Genomic DNA, 16913 nt, shown 5'->3' with positions numbered 1-16913 from the left:
TTGCACTCTTCACATGTTGGAAAGGTTCTGTCTTTTTTATGGAGACAATCTACTGGACAGGCTATGGAGGCTGCCTGGGGAATAAATTGTGCATAGTAATTAACTTTTCAAAGAAATACCTGAAGGTATGTAACTTATTTAGTCGCAGGCACATTCTGAATAGTCTCTATGTATTCCGTGGTTTGCTGAAGACACTCTTCAGTGATCAGTGATGTGAATTTGGAATAAAAACTCCACCTGGAAGGGCATAGTATTTTTTTTTACAAATCATGCACTGATATAATCTAAATAAGTGATTGATGGCTGAGACAAGGCACATTTGGAAAAGTTACACTCAAGTCCTATCTGACCAAGAACCGCAAAAGTCAGGCAGAGACTGTGCAAATATTTGTCCGTTGTTTGGGGAGAGCTACAAAAGTTAGGGAAGTTAAAGACTTGGAAAGGGTACAGAAAACAGCTGATAAGCGAAAAAGGAGTGCTATAACATTTTTTCAAAGAAGAAAAAACAAATTGAGTCCTAATAACCTAATTTTGTAGAGGAACTAAAACAATTAATTTAAAAGTTGTAACCATTTTGTTTGTATTGCTCTGAGACTGGTACTGTACAGCTGCACTTTAAAGCTGTTTCTAGCTTTGGGTATATTTGTGCTGGATAGGAGCATGTCAGTATTATAATGAAAGGCAATGATTTTTTAAAAAAGGTTTTGATCCTTCTTTCCTAATGAGAAATTTAAATCTGTGTTAAGTCTGGTTGTCTTTTTTTTAATGTACAAAGCAGTAAAGTCAGTTTTTGTAATCAAAATGGTCAGTAAGATAGTAATTTTAGTCTTGAGTTTGGTTTCCATCTCTGCATCTGGTTTGTACGAATGAAGCCATGTAATGGTTTTCGAGACTACAGGTGACTGAAAGTGGAAGTTCTCAACATCATGTGCATTTCATACTTGGTCCTGCATAAGAATGCATAAGAATTTAGCAGAGCATGTATTATCATATACAAACTAAAATCTTTCATTGATCGCAAAAATGTAGGGTTAGGAGCTGAAAGACCTCATCTACACCTGGCAATTTCTGTGGATAATTCTCATCCAAATAATGACTGTCTTTTTCAGATCAATGTGTGTGCTAATGCTCTATGTAGTTATGCTTTCTATAGACTCCATTTTTGTCATGTTGTATACAGTTTTCTGCTTGAACAGCTTTTATATTTCATAGCCTGCCCCAATAATTCTATCTACAAGAGGGCTCTCTATCTATGCATGTGTACATCAGAGCAGTGCCAAAATTTTGTTTGGTCAAATTAATGCATCATTGTTTTGTGAATAATTGCTGATTTGAGATATTTTCATTGCTGGCATGTTTTTCATGTAGACATTGGTATGTGTGTATTGACAGTGGAGCCTAATAGGTATTGTGAAGTAACATGACACATGATATGTATGTGTTTATTATGCATTGTCATGCTTTCACCAGTGTGACTTTCTACTTATATTAGGCAGTGACTAATACACGGTCCAGTCATATCCATGTGACCACCTGTCAAAAGCATGAATAAACACATTTTACAGTGTGGACATGCTGGAAGATAGTCAGTGAGCTTCTGATAGGTACCAACAACAATATGGAGCGTTTCCGACTCCTGTCCTGTAGCCAGTTTCGCTAGACTTCTAGCTTGAGGAGCCATGGCGCAAACAGCCCAGTTGAGGTGGTCCCTCGATTCCAGGCGCTTCAGTCCGGAACCACGCGGCTGCTACGGTCGCAGGTTCGAATCCTGCCTGGGGCGTGGATGTGTGTGATGTCCTTAGGTTAGTTAGGTTTAAGTAGTTCTCAGTTCTAGGGGACTGATCACCTCAGATGTTAAGTCACATAGTGCTTAGAGCCATTTTTCAGGTGTTGTCACAGATTCCCAATTGGACTTCAGTCCTTGGAGTTTGTTGGCCAGTGAAGTATGGTAAACACAGCCAGGTGCTCTTCAAGCCACTCGGATACACTGTGAACTTTGTGAGACATTGCATTGTGCTGCTGGTAGGTGGCATCATGCCAAGGGAAAAAAACAAGCTGCATGTAGAGGTAGACGTTGTCCCTAAATGTAGATGAGATCACCCAGGGAATGCCACGAAAACATTCCCCAGGCCATAACGCTCCTTCCTCTGGCCTGGACTCTTCTGACAACCAACGGCTGTCTGTGAGATAGAGCATAAAATGTGATTCATTTGAAAAGGCCACCTGTTAACAGTCTGTGGACATCTAGCAGCAGTATTGTTATGCAAATTCCAGCCTTTGTCACAAAGGATAGCTCTCAGCATGGGTGCATGAACCAGGCACCTGCTGTGGAGACCAAATGCAGCAATATTTGCTGAACGTCATTGGGGAGACACTGTTGGTAGCCTCTTGGTTCAACTGGGCAGGCAATTGCTCAGCAGTTGCACCTCTGTTTGACCGTACACATCCCCGTAGCCATCATTCACCCTGTCATCTATGGGCCATGGTGCTCCATAGTTAGCTTGACATTGGTTTTGAATAGTGCAGTTTTGGCATGCACAGTGTACTTTAACCATGGCTGCTGCAAACAGTTTACAAACTTAGGTACTGTGGAAATGCTTCCATCAGTGCCCCAAAAGTCAGTGATCATGCACTTTTAGATATCAGAGAAATCGCTCTGATTCCACATTCCTACGATGCCTGCACTGTTTTCTACATCCCTCTGACAAGCTTTTTATATCCTCCACTGCTAGTGCTGCTGCCTGCGAATGGTTATTGCATATTGATGTCAAACACAGGCAGTGGTCACATTAACGTGACTGGACAGTGTATGACAGTGTTTCAAAATTCTGAGGAGAGTGTTCATTGCTTTAGTGTATATTACCTACTAACAGTAATAAAACTCAAAAATTTTGCTGTTGTTTAATTCTGTTCATTTTGATCTTTCAGAAGTAAACACAACCATAATTGACCATGTTTTCTATTTGCAACACCCAAAGGACCTGTGGAAAGATGAAAATTTTGAAGAAAGATATAGTATTGATGAGTGCCCTCAGAGCATTCCTTACAGGTGTGAACTTAGAATTAAGTGTCATTAAGATAGTTTTCTGGAGATTTGTACCAAATCAAACAAGTTTCAATTGTCTCATAAAGAGACAAAGCAAGGGAAAATATCAATTAAGTAGTATAATGTTCATTTAGCAAGAAATGTACACACTTAAAAGTAGTTGAAGCTCTAAGTAAGTGGGGAGAAATGTGGGCTATGCAGATATGCGACATTTGTACATATGTAACTTCCAGAAGGTGTAGCCAAGTACTGAAAGTAAATAATACTGGTTGAATAAATGTGTTGTTAGTAATTGGGTGCTCAACCTTTTATGTCATAGGTTGCTTCTGCTTAGAGAAAGCTAGATGGGAACTGGACAGATGACAGAGGGAGAGAGGTTAGAAGTGGAAGCTGGCAGTTGACAAAAAGATTATTAGGAAGAGGACAAGAGCCAGTTAGTGTTATGGTAAATGTTGACAATAAGGTTAGTCTGCTGTCAGAGTACAGTTGACAGGAGCCTTTGGTAGTTGTAGAATCAGGGAGGATGGAGCAGACTTTCAGCATTTTAAAGAAGCCTAAGTGAAATAGAAACATTGAGGAGAGGATGATGATGGTGCTGCGAAGTAGCAGCCATAGGTGAGATAAATGCACACAACTATTGAAAACTTAACTCGCCATTATTTTCAACACAAGCTCAAGGCTTAGTAAAGAGACTGAAGACTTATAAGGCCATTGTGTAAGGACTTGACTAAAGAAGATCACATATTGATAGGGAGTAGGGAAAAGGGGTCTACAAGAAGTCTTGTTAAGGACTGACCTTGTTACTGTATACATGGTGTTACGAAAAGGTATGGTCAAACTTTCAGGAAACATTCCTCACACACAAATAAAGAAAAGATGTTATGTGGACATGTATCCGGAAACACTTAATTTCCATGTTAGAGCTCATTTTAGTTTCGTCAGTATGTACTGTACTTCCTCGATTCAGCGCCATGATTTCATATGGGATACTCTACCTGTGCTGCTAGAACATGTGCCTTTACAAGCACGACACAACATGTGGTTCATACACGATGGAGCTCCTGCACATTTCAGTCGAAGTTTTCATACACTTCTCAACAACAGATTCGGTGACCGATGGATTGGTAGAGGCAGACCAATTCCATGGCCTCCACGCTCTCCTGACCTCAAACCTCTTGACTTTCATTTATGGGGGCATTTGAAAGCTCTTGTCTATGCAACCCCGGTACCAAATGTAGAGACTCTTCGTGCTCGTATTGTGGACGGCTGTGATACAATACGCCATTCTCCAGGATTGCATCAGCGCATCAGGGATTCCATGCTACGGAGGGTGGATGCATGTATCCTCGCTAACGGAGGACATTTTGAACGTTTACTGTAACAAAGTGTTTGAAGTCACGCTGGTATGTTCTGTTGCTGTGTGTTTCCATTCCATGATTAATGTGATCTGAAGAGAGAGAATGAGCTCTAACATGGAAAGTAAGCGTTTCCGGCTGGCCGAAGTGGCCGTGCGGTTCTAGGCGCTGCAGTCTGGAACCGCGAGACCGCTACGGTCTGCCTCGGGCATGGATGTGTGTGATGTCCTTAGGTTAGTTAGGTTTAACTACTTCTAAGTTCTAGGGGACTAATGACCTCAGAAGTTAAGTCCCATAGTGCTCAGAGCCATTTAAGCGTTTCCGTACACATGTCCACATAACATCTTTTCTTTCTTTGTGTGTGTGGAATGTTTACTGAAAGTTTGGCCGTACCTTTTTGTAACACCCTGTATAGGCAGTGACTTTGAGACAGTCGCTGCTCAGAATAGCAGCACTAATATTCACTTTGTACAGCTATAACAGCATCATAATCAGCCCCATTTCGATAGAGATATAAAGTGAGTTAATATGGGATCTGTGAGAGCACTGATGACTGCTGAAAAGGCACACATTTTGTTGGTGCCAGTAAGTCAGATTACATTAGAAATGGCCTGGGAAGGGGTTGCTAGTTTTGCTTATAAGTGATAGTATAGCATGGATGTTATTGCTCTCTCTAGTCCAAATTCCTGTGTAGCTTGTAGAAGGGTGAAACCTTTTTTTTTGGGATGAAGCCTGTGAAGGGGTATCACTCTTTCAAGATGGTTTCTGTAATAGTGAATATTAGTCCAATGAATAGGGAATGCAGGTTAGACGACTCACAGTGAGATTGTTTCGTCAAAATAGGTTGTGAATTAGAGATAAAATAGAGAAACTGATAATGATGTCAGCTGTGGAATTTGTTTTTGCACCAGACTATCATGCACATAGAGAAGAAATACTAAGACTTCCTTTAGAGGGGTACCTTACAGTATTTCTGTGTGAGGAGTTATTGCAGATGGCAGAATTGACCATTTATACAAAAACGTGATGTTTCGTTCAGAATAATTTACATAGCAAAATATTCTACAGACAGATATTTGAAAGTTATGTTTGAGTGTTTGTATTTTCAAATAAAAAAATTTCTGTTTTAGTTGTACAGATCACCCAGTTCAGATTATTTTCCTCTCCAGACTTGGCAGTATGCAAAACTCATTCTTAAAAAAGACATAATGTTAATTTTGTGTTGGGATCTCAATATTAACTGTTTCACAGGTTCTCCACAGAAAGGAAGGTTTATTGGATCAGCTTGAGTCATACAATCTGATGTAGACAGTGTTTTTTCAAACTAGGGTATGTGGACAGATGCATATAGATAATATCTTAATAGATTGTTCTGTAGCAGAGGCACACAGTGTGAGAAAAATTGGTTATGACCCATCAGATCATGATGCATAAACATCAACACTGTAAGAAAATAATGCCAAGTCATGTCCTGAGATAGTAAACAAAAGATTTAGAGATATTAGTCCATTTGTAATGCAGGCATCCAAAGCCTGTCGCAAATGGCACACTTTTCTATCTTTTGCATAGTTTCAATCTATTACATCCTATGGTATAAAATTTTGGAGGAATTTTATGCAGTCCCAAAGAACATTCTGAGATAAGAACTGGATAATGAAAATGATCTGCTATGTCAATTCACAGACTATGCAGGCAGTTGTTCAATTGTGTTAAGAGTTCTTACTCTGCAATCTCTATACATAATATTACTAATCAGATATACCGTATACTTAGACACAGTGGAGTGGATTGTGGGCCTCAACAATAAAGACAACTAGCTGTATCATAGATTGAACCATGTCAGAGGTGTATATGTGGAGAGGCCAAATTAACATATGGTTCTTGAAAAGGGGCAAGAGCTTTTTTTGTGGTTTCAAGGCAACAGTTTTTATAATTGACCAATCGGGCCTTGTGACATTATCCAACGTAGCCATTTTTGTTTGTACTATGGTGCTGTGGAAGGCAAGGGGAAACTACAGCCATTATACTTATTGAAGATTTACAATTTGGGTGCATGTTTTAACCATGATGGCATCCTCTTGGATAAAATATTACGGAATTAAAATATTCCCTCATTTGGGTCAACAGGCATGTACTACTCAGGGGGGTGTCATCATCAGAAAAAACAAACATGGTATTTTATGGGTCAGAGTGTGGAATGTTAAGTCCTTTTATTAGGTAGTTAGATTAGAGGATTTGAAAAGGAAGATGATTAGTTTGAAGTTTAATGTACTGGGTGTTGATGAAAATTCTGTGCTAGCAAGAACAGGATTTCTGTTCAAATGAGTACAGTGTTACCAGCAAAAAATCAAATAGTAGTAAGGCAGAAGTCAGTCTGATAATGAACAAGAAAATATGATTGTGGGTAAACTACGATGAATAGCACAGTGAATGTGTTGTTATAGCCAAGATAGGCACAAAGACAAGACCCACCACAGCAGTACAAGTATCTATGCCTACTAGCTCTGCAAAAGATAAAGAGAATTAGAGATATAATTGTGATGAGATAAAATAAGGGAGATGATATTTTATTTATTTATGTATCTATTTATTTATCTATTTATTATTTTTTGACGAGGGGGGAGGCGGAGGGGTGACATTTGACAGTAGAAAAGAACGAGAATGAAAATAGTAGCAAATTGTGGGCTATGGGAAAGGAAAGCAAAGGGAAGCTACGTGGTAGAGTTTTACACCGAACCTAGTTTAATAACTGTGAACTCTTGGTTTAGAAATCATGAAATAAGGTTGCATACATTGAAGAGACCTGGAAACATTGGAAAGTTTTAGCTAGGTAATATGGGTTTCAGAACCAGATTTTAAACTGCAAAACATTTTTAGGAGCAGATGTGGACTGTGACCATAATAATATGTTTGTTTATTAACTACAAATTAGAAGTGAAGAAATTAGAGAAAGGTTGGAAATGAAGGAGATGGGACCTGGATAAATTTAAAGAACCTGTAGTTGTTGGAAATGATATAGGAAGCATAAGGCAACAATTGATTGAAATGGGGAAAGAAATGCAATAGAACATAAATGTGAGAAAAAGGGATTATAGAATCAAAAGCACGCGATTGACAGAAAGTGTGAAATGGTGATGCAAGAATGGCTGGAGGAGAAGTGTACAGTTGTGGAAGTGTAAAAGACTGCAGAGGGAAGGATCCGCATAACGACTATATATAGGAAAGAAACTTAAGGACAATATGGAAAAAGTGGAGGAGGAGGAGGAAGAATTTGAAACAAGGCACTTGGAATAGACAACATTTCTTAAAAATTATTAAGATGTCTGGGAGAAATGACAAAATTATTCCACTTTGTATGCAAGGTACATACCTTGAAACATTCCAGAAGAATGTACTAATTCAAATTCCAATGAATGAAGCTGCAGAAAGGTGTGAATATTAACTAACTGTCAGTTTAATAAGTCATGAATACAAAATACTAACACAAATTATTTACAGAATAACAGAAAGATTGTCTGAACCTGATCTCAGGGAAAATCAGCTTGGGTTTCGGAGAAACTTTGGAACATGCAAGGCAGTACCAATCTTACGACTTAGAAGATAGATTGAAAATAGGCAAATGTGCATTGACAGCATTTGTAGATCTAGAGAAAACTTTTGGCAATTTTGATTGCTCTCTCTCTCTCTCTCTCTCTTTCTCTTTCTCTTTCTCTTTCTTTCTCTTTCAAATTCTGAAGGTATTAAGGATAAGACAGAGGCAGCAAAGGCCACTATTAAAACTTATACAGAAACCAGACTTCAGATTCAGTTATTTGGGTTGAAGGGAGTGACACAGGGTTGTAACCTATCCCCAGTGTTATTTGATCTGTACACTGAACAGGTAGTAAAGGAAACCAATGAGAGATCCCCCCTCTGCGGGTTCGGGGGTACGAATAGGCCCGCGGTATTCCTGCCTGTCGTAAGAGGCGACTAAAAGGAGTCTTCAAAGTTTCGGCCTTATGTGATGGTCCCCACTTGGGTTTGACCTGCCATTTTCAAAATTTCCGTTGTTAGTGCGTGCCATTTGGGGAAGGACGCCTTATGTGGTGTTTTTCTATTGGTCCATCGTGCACCTCCATCTTGCATGCTATCTATTGTCGTGTGGAGGGATTTACACCCCATGTCTTCTGGGTTGACTCCTCGTCTTGTGCGCAATCCCCTTCTTAGCGCCCACGGCAACTGTGGACCCTTTCAACACCTAAAATCCAGCACGGTAGCCAGTCCGTTGTGGTGGGGTCGTCAAGTACCCTCTTGGTGGTAGCCCCCTGACCACGCAGGGATCGCACTACAGATGCCAGAGCTGTTTCCTCCCCATGCATGCCAAGGAGTATGTGCCCATCTTGTCTGGGGCACGGGGACTCCGGGCAATGAGATATCGGCCAGGTACCCGTTGCTTTGGCTGGGTGGCGCCCTTGGGGAGAGCCCTCGTTCGGAGTAGGTGGCATCTGGGCGGATGTGGCGCAATGAAGCGCAATAAATCTCACCAAGCTGGTGGTCGCACTGCCACCAGTGTCTCTAAGCGAGGCAAAATTGAATTCGATGCTGCACAATATGATCCTCAGTCGTTCCCCTCGTTGGCTGCGCCATGGGAGGGACGCAGATCTAGTGCCAAGCAGGAGCCTTATGTACCACAATACCTTGTCTGCAGCAGGACTGATGGTGACTCCTTTCTTACGACAAAGCCTATGTTTTTTGTGGAACACCTGGAGGATAAGTTTGGGGAAGTGGCGGGTTTGTCTAAAATGAGGAATGGGTCCATCCTCCTCAAGACGTCCTCCCCAGCCCAGTCACGGGCGTTGCTCTTGTGTGATAAGCTGGGAGACGTCCCTGTTACCGTCACTCCCCACAGTAGCTTAAATATGGTCCAGGGGATTATTTACCATCGCGACCTCTTGTTACAGTCCGATGACGAGCTGAGAGCTGGAACGACGTGGTGTGCATTTTGTCCGCCGTGTGCACAGAGGACCCAAGACCAACAGGGTGGCCACCGGTGCCTTTATCTTGGCCTTCGAGGGTGCTGTATTGCCTGAGAAGGTCAAGGTAATGGTTTACCGTTGTGACGTCAAGCCATACGTCCCTCCCCCGATGCGGTGCTTCCAGTGCTGGAAGTTTGGGCATATGTCCTCCCGTTGCCCATCCAGCGCCACATGTCGAGATTGCGGACGCCCCTCTCATCCCGATTCTCCATGTGCGCCTCCGCCTGTCTGTGTCAACTGTGGGGAACACCACTCTCCATGCTCGCCGGACTGCCCCATTCTTCATAAGGAGCGGAAGATTATGGAATTTAAGACCCTGGACCGGCTTACTTATCGCGAGGCAAAACTGAAATTTGAAAGGTTGCATCCTGTCCCTCTTCAAACTTCTTATGCTGCAGCTACGTTATCGTCACCCTCGCGGGCGGCAGTTGTCGCCTCCTCTGTGCCGCCTTCAGTTGGCCCTCGGGGCCGTCCATCTCTGTCTGCCTCCCTCGTGTCTGGGGGCAAGCCTTCCTCTGTTGCCCCCTTAGCAGTTGGGGGCAAACCCCCTTCTGTCACTCCCCCCGCACATGCTTCAGGAGTGACATCTGCTCCAAAACCAGGGGGCTCGATCCCTCCCCCTCCCCCTTCTCTGCCGGCGTCATCTCCGCCGGCGTCATCTCCGCCGGCGTCATCTCCGCCGGCGTCATCTCCGCCGGCGTCATCTCCGCCGGCGTCGTCTCTGCGGACTCCTCTCTCGCGGAAGGGGTCCCTCGGGGCCCTCCCTTCTTCCGTTTATTCTGCTACCCCGCCGGATGTCAGCCAGTGGCTGAAGGTTCATCCACCTGCTGGTCGTAGGGCTTCTGCGTCGTCGTCAGCCTCCGACGCTCCTTCAGAGAAACTCTCCCAGCCCTCTAAGCCAAAGGACAGACGCGAGAAGAAGGACCGGAACGTGTCCAAGAAGAAGGACGCTCCGGCAGTTTCAGTACCGCGTGCTGTCAATAGCTCTGGCTCTGGGGATGCGGTGGAGATCCTCGCCTCTGCCGCGGATCTCGCCCTCACGGAACCCTCGGGGACCTCTCCTATGGACACAGCTGACTCTCGCTCAGTGGCGGCTGTTGACTCTGCGGCGCCGTCTGCCTCTTAGTCGCCTTCACGCCCTCCCAGTCCCTTCCTGCTTCCATTCTCCAGTGGAATTGCGGCGGTTATTTCCGCCACCTGCCTGAGCTCCAGATGCTTCTGAGTGTTTCCCCTGTTCTGTGCATTGCTCTTCAGGAAACTTGGTTTCCAGCAATGCGGACCCCTGCCCTTCGCGGTTATCGGGGATACTATAAGAACCGCGCTGACTGTCAACGAGCTTCAGGTGGAGTTTGCCTCTTTGTTCACCACTCTGTCTGTAGCTCACCAGTACCCCTTCTGACGCCTTTAGAGGCAGTCGCTGTCAGGATTGAGCTCTCGCCGGCTATTACTGTTTGCTCTGTTTACGTTCCTCCGTATGGGCAACTCCCCCGACATGTCTTGGCTGCGCTGCTGGCTCAACTCCCGCCGCCATTGCTGCTTCTGGGCGATTTCAATGCCCACAACCCTCTATGGGGTGGGACTGTCTCCGATGACCGCGGTCGCGCTGTGGAGCATGTGTTGGCTCAGCTCGACCTTAGCCTCTTGAACACCGGTGCTCCCACGCATTTCAGTGTGGCCCATGGCTCGTTCTCGGCCATCGATCTCTCTCTTTGCAGCCCCGGACTTGTCCCATCCCTTCACTGGAGAGTGCATCCTGATCTGTGTGGTAGTGACCATTTTCCCATCTATTTGTCACTGCCCCAGTGTCATTCTTCTGGGCGCCTGCCCCGCTGGGCTCTCAACAGGGCTGACTGGCCGGCTTTTACTTCCGCAGCCACCATTGCTTCTCTCCCACAGGGTGACATTGACGAGGTGGTCCGTGTCTTGACCTCGTCAATTATTTCTGCGGCCGAGACTGCCATCCCTCGCTCTTCTGGACTCCCTCGGAGGAAGTCTGTCCCCTGGTGGTCGCCGGAGATTGCTGAGGCTATTCGCGACCGTAGGCGGGCTCTCCAGCGTCATAAGCGGCACCCATCTCTGGAGACCCTCATCGCCTTTAAGAAGCTCCATGCCTTGGCCCGTCGTCTTATTGCACGGCGTAAGCAGGAATGCTGGGAGAGGTATATTTCATCCTTGGGCTCCCGTGTCTCCCCGTCGCTCGTGTGGTCCCGCATCCGGCGGATTTATGGATACCAGACCCCTATGGGTGTCCCTGGAATCTCCCTGGACGGCGCTGTCTGCACGGACGCTGCCACCATTGCTGACCACCTTGCCACGCACTTTGCTACGAGCTCTGCGACTGCAACTTACCCTCCTGCCTTTCGCTCTCTAAAGGAGCGCGCCGAGCGGACGCCGTTATCGTTCCACACACGTCATTCTGAAAAATACAATGCTCCTTTCAGCGAGAGGGAATTCCTCGCTGCCCTCGCCAATTGCCCTGATACAGCGCCAGGACCGGACTGCATCCACGCGCAGATGCTGAAGCATCTCTCCAGGGACTGCCAGAGACACATCCTTACCATATTTAACCGCATTTGGAGCGTGGGCGTGTTCCCGTTGCAATGGCGAGAGGGTGTTATCGTTCCCATCTTGAAGCCCGGTGCGGACCCTCTGGCGGTGGATGGCTATCGTCCCATTACACTAACCAACGTTTTGTGCAAATTGCTCGAACGTATGGTGGGGCGGCGTTTGTGTTGGGTCCTTGAGTCGCGCGGTCTCCTCGCTCCATCCCAGGGTGGCTTCCGTCAGGGCCGGTCTGCTGCGGACAATTTGGTGCGGCTGGAATCTGCTATCCGTACGGCCTTTTCCCGCCGTCAGCATCTCGTTGCTGTATTTTTTGATCTGCGGAAGACATATGACACAACATGGAGGCATCACATCCTTGCTACGTTGCGCGAGTGGGGTCTTCGTGGTCAGCTCCCAGCTTTTCTTCAAAACTTTTTATTGCGCCGCTCTTTCCGGGTGCAAGTCGGTGCCGCCTCTAGTTCATCTTATATACAGGAAAATGGGGTCCCGCAGGGCTCGGTGTTGAGCGTTTCCTTATTTCTAGTGGCCATTAATGGTCTGGCTGCAGCCGTGGGGTCGTCGGTGTCTCCTTCTTTGTATGCCGACGACTTCTGCATCTCAGAGTCGCCGAACGCAGGCTGCAAGCAGCCGTTCGCAAGGCGGCCTCATGGGCTCTGACTCATGGATTTCAGTTCTCTGCGGCCAAGACTCGAGTTATGCACTTCTGCAGGCGTCGGACGGTCCACCCTCATCCGGAACTTTACCTCGACGGTCAACTACTTGAAGTGGTGGACACTAGCCGCTTCTTAGGACTCGTCTTTGATGCCCGGCTCACGTGGGTTCCTCATATTACTCAGCTGAAGCAAAAGTGCTGGCAGCACCTCAACGCCCTCCGCTGCCTGAGCCATGCGTCTTGGGGTGCAGATCGCAGCACGCTGTTGCGATTGTACAGAGCCCTTGTGCAGTCCAGGCTTGATTATGGGAGCCTGGCCTATGGGTCTGCATCGCCCTCAGTGTTGACATTGTTGGACCCCATACACCACTGTGGGGTTCGGCTTGCAACTGGCGCTTTCCGTACGAGCCCCGTGGATAGTCCGCTGGTGGAGGCCGGGGTTCCCCCGCTGCGGATTCGCCGCCACCGACTGCTCGCCGACTATGCTGTCCACGTGCATTGCTCACCGGGCCATCCCAATCATCGCCTGCTTTTCCCTACCAGGGTTCTCCCTCTGCCCGACCGGCGACCTAGGTTTGGGCTTTCCATTGCTGTCCGCGTCCAGTCCCTGCTGTCTGAACTGGGGTCGTTCCCTCTTCTGCTGCCCTTCCGGGCCTGTGCACCCACGCCTCCCTGGTGTATGACCCATCCGTCCGTCCGCCTGGACTTGGCACGGGAACCCAAGGACTCGGTTCCGCATGTGGCCCTCCGCCACCGTTTTCTTGCGCTCGTCGCCTCATTTTCAGGCTGTGAGCCTGTCTACACTGATGGTTCCCTGGTGGATGGTCGTCCTGCCTACGCTTTTGCTCACGCTGCCCATGTTGAACAGCGCTCCTTGCCGGCTGGCTGCAGTATTTTTACTGCAGAGCTGGTGGCCATATTGCGCGCTCTTGAGCATATGCGTTCCTGCTCAGGTACGTCCATCGTCATCTGCAGTGACTCCCTGAGCAGCCTCCAGGCTATCGACCACTGCTATACCTCTTCTCCTCTGGAATCCTTTATTCAGGAGTCTGTTTTTGCCATTACCCGCTCTGGTCGTTCGGTGGTCTTTGTTTGGACGCCAGGTCACGTTGGCATCCCGGGGAATGAACGTGTCGACAGGCTGGCCAAAGGGGCGGTCGACGCCCCCACTTTGGCGATCGGCCTCCCGGCTCGTGATTTGCAGCTGGCGTTGCGCCGTAAGGTGCTTCAGATGTGGCGTGACGAGTGGCGTAGCCTGACTTATCCGAATAAACTGCAGGCTGTTAAGGAGACGACCGATGTATGGCGGTCCTCCCTGCGGGCTTCTCGCAGGGACTCTGTCATCCTGTGTCGGCTCCGCATCGGCCATACCTACCTGACGCACGGACATCTTTTGCGTCAGGAGGATCCCCCCCTGTGTCAGTGTGGGTCCCGGTTGACGGTCGCCCACATTTTGTTGGAGTGTCCCCGCCTGCGCACCCTCCGGCAGACTTTTAATCTCCCGGGCACGTTGCCTTTGGTTTTATGCGACGATGCCTCCATGGCTGACGACGTTTTAAATTTTATCCGTGGTAGTCCTTTTTATGGTTCCATTTAGGGGGGACCTGTCCCTTTCCCTTTCTGTGTATCTTGTCCTCGAGTGTCCCATTGGTCGCAGATTTTAATGTGTGTATTCGGGTGGTTGACTCTTTCCCAATTTTTGTTCCCATGGTCAGTCAACCAGTCTCCGACCCTCTTCTTTTCTTCCGTTTCTTTCTGTCCAGTGTTTGTCTGTACTCTTCTTGTCTCTAGTGTTCGCTGCCACATTGGTGTTCTTTCAGTGACTGGGGGGAGGGGCGTCTCCTCCCCCCTTGGGGTTTTACCTGTTCCGTAAATTTTGTTTCGCCGGTTTTTTGGAATGGGGGACTGATGACCTTAGCTGTTTAGTCCCCCTTAAACTTCCCAACAACAACAACAACAACAACAATGAGAGATCAGGAACAGGAGGTAAAGTTCAAGGAGCAGAAATAAAAACTTTGATGTTTGCCAATGACGTTGGAGTTCCATCAGATGGTAAAGGATGTGGAATATCAGTTGAATGGAATGAATAGTATCTTTAAAAGTGTTTTTAAAATGAACATCAACAAAAGTAAAATGAGGATTATGGAATATAATTGATTTATCTGATGCTAAGGAAATAAGATTAGAAATGGGCTGCTGAAAGTAGTAGAAGAGTTTTGCAATTTCTGGAGCAAAATAATACACAGTGCCTGAGATAAAGAGGATATAGAACTTAAAACTGCAGTGACAAGTAAGGCTATACTGAGAAAACAATATATTTAACATTGAATGTAAGTTTTGGAGGGGGCAGGGGTTAGCTTCATATGAAATTGAAATTTGAATAATGATCAATTCAGACAAGAAGAAGATGGGAAAATGAGATGATTAACAAATTTACTGAATGAGATCAATAAGGGAAAGGTGATGTATAACCTGACTAAAAAAAGATTTAGAAAAAACGATTTGCACTTGGATTACAGTTCCTGTGCACTATTTAACTAGTTTCATTTTCTCTAGGCTTCTAACAGAATTAAAAAAAGAGCTATACACCCCATATTTTCAAATCCAATTTGAAAGACTTCTTAGTGGCACACGGATTTTATTATGCACAGGAATTCCTTGGAGTTGTTTATACCCTTGCACTATAAAATATTATTTATTGTGTAACCACTTGTAAAACTGTGTGTGTGTGTGTGTGTGTGTGTGTGTGTGTGTGTGTGTGTTGTCCTCGTCTTCTTATTTGGTTTTTAAATTGAATTACCTGTATAAGAAGTTATCAAAACTTAAATATTTGTTAAATGCAGATTGAGAAGGTTGTTTTTTTTAATAGTACAGTTCATGATAACAGTTCTCCACTTCAGGAATAGTAACATTTGGAGATTGGAATACATACTGTAAATGCTAAGAACAGTTAAATATCAGCAGTGTAAGTGAAGGAATACTGATTAATATATCTGTTATGTTTTCTGTGTACTTAGATTTCAATGAATGAATTGCTGTTTCATTCATTGTTAAGTGGTGACCAATTGTGTTGTTTCACATTGTATCATAGTTTCATAATTTGAGTATTTTTATAATAAAGTGATGCAGACAGCTATGCAGGAAAAATTATAATTTATCTTAATCACACAAACATAATATAGTAATTTTATCAACCATTGCTGTTCTTTTAGGAAAGTAACAAAAGATGGGATATGGAGAGGAAAATTCTGGGGCTATTCAAACCTCACAGCTACAGATCTGAAATGCATTTCTTTTCATGGACATGTCTCGCTTCTGGTAGACATTCTGAAAAACATACATAAGAGGTAAGTTTTCTTTTACAAACATTTTTTCCTGTCTAGCATTTCAGTTAGCCCTTCGCACAAACATTCGTTTGGTTGCTCATACTGAATTTCATATTTTTAACAACAAATTATGTTTTATTTTCTTCACCATTGAAGATAATTGTACTGTACAAATAATTTCCACTTTATACATGGAAAAAGTGCTATATTGTTTGGGGGGTGTACTGAAAATACTGAGTTTCAAAATATTTTAAACTTTGACATTATTTTAGTGAATTTTTAGGAAAACACAATCACGGATTCAGAGCTGTGACAGTGTTTTTAACTTGTTTGTGAGGATCTCTTGGTTATACTGCCTACCATTTACCCATTACAACTTGTAAGCTTCTTTTTGGTCATAGATTTATGCTTGGGGTCAGTGGAGAGAGAGTTGTAGTGTGTTCAGTGAAAGTAGCTACAAATTGCTTGGGTAATGTACACTAGCAGTGTCAGGCACAATCTGAATATAAGTATTCTGAATATTATAGTAAGAAAAGCACTTTGATTTGTGTGTAAGAAACATAGAGAGAAGAAGTGATGTAATGCAATTTCTGATCATTGTGCTCTTTGGTAATGTTTTAAATTCCAAACCTCACCCAAGTTTCTTACAGAGTCAGCACATGAGACATTGCTGGAAAGGTAAGGGCTATATACTCTCTTATTAATTTCAGTGGTGCACTATTTCACAGACACAGGCTGTATACCACAACCAGGTCCCCTAGGGGGCTCACATCTCTTTTGTGAATATGTGCTTAGGCACCTCAGGGCCCAAGCTCCTTTCACATGCTGCAAGTCTGTCCTTTTACTATTTTTTTTGGTCTCTAGCTTTCCATCGGATGACCTTCTTGATATCAATTGTGCTTGGATCTGGTTTGTCTGTGTTTGTGAATTGTTTTCTTCCTTTCTGACATTCTA

At 44.9% G+C, this 16913-nt stretch overlaps 1 protein-coding gene across 1 annotated transcript in view; it reads left to right on the top strand.

Annotated features, from left to right (window-relative positions):
• The window catches only part of LOC126297887 (GDP-fucose protein O-fucosyltransferase 2), a 79714-nt gene that overhangs the window by 24929 nt on the left and 37872 nt on the right, over positions 1 to 16913 (top strand). Inside the window, exons 4-5 of the mRNA XM_049989186.1 lie at positions 2929 to 3049; positions 15846 to 15980. Of these exons, the coding sequence (XP_049845143.1) occupies positions 2929 to 3049; positions 15846 to 15980 (256 nt within the window). The remainder of the gene's footprint in view (positions 1 to 2928; positions 3050 to 15845; positions 15981 to 16913) is intronic.

The sequence above is a fragment of the Schistocerca gregaria genome, chromosome X (assembly GCF_023897955.1).
Source record: "Schistocerca gregaria isolate iqSchGreg1 chromosome X, iqSchGreg1.2, whole genome shotgun sequence".
Taxonomy (NCBI): Eukaryota; Metazoa; Arthropoda; class Insecta; order Orthoptera; family Acrididae; genus Schistocerca; species Schistocerca gregaria.
The sequence above is the reverse complement of the archived record's forward strand: the minus strand, read 5'-3'. Positions and strand labels throughout refer to the sequence as shown.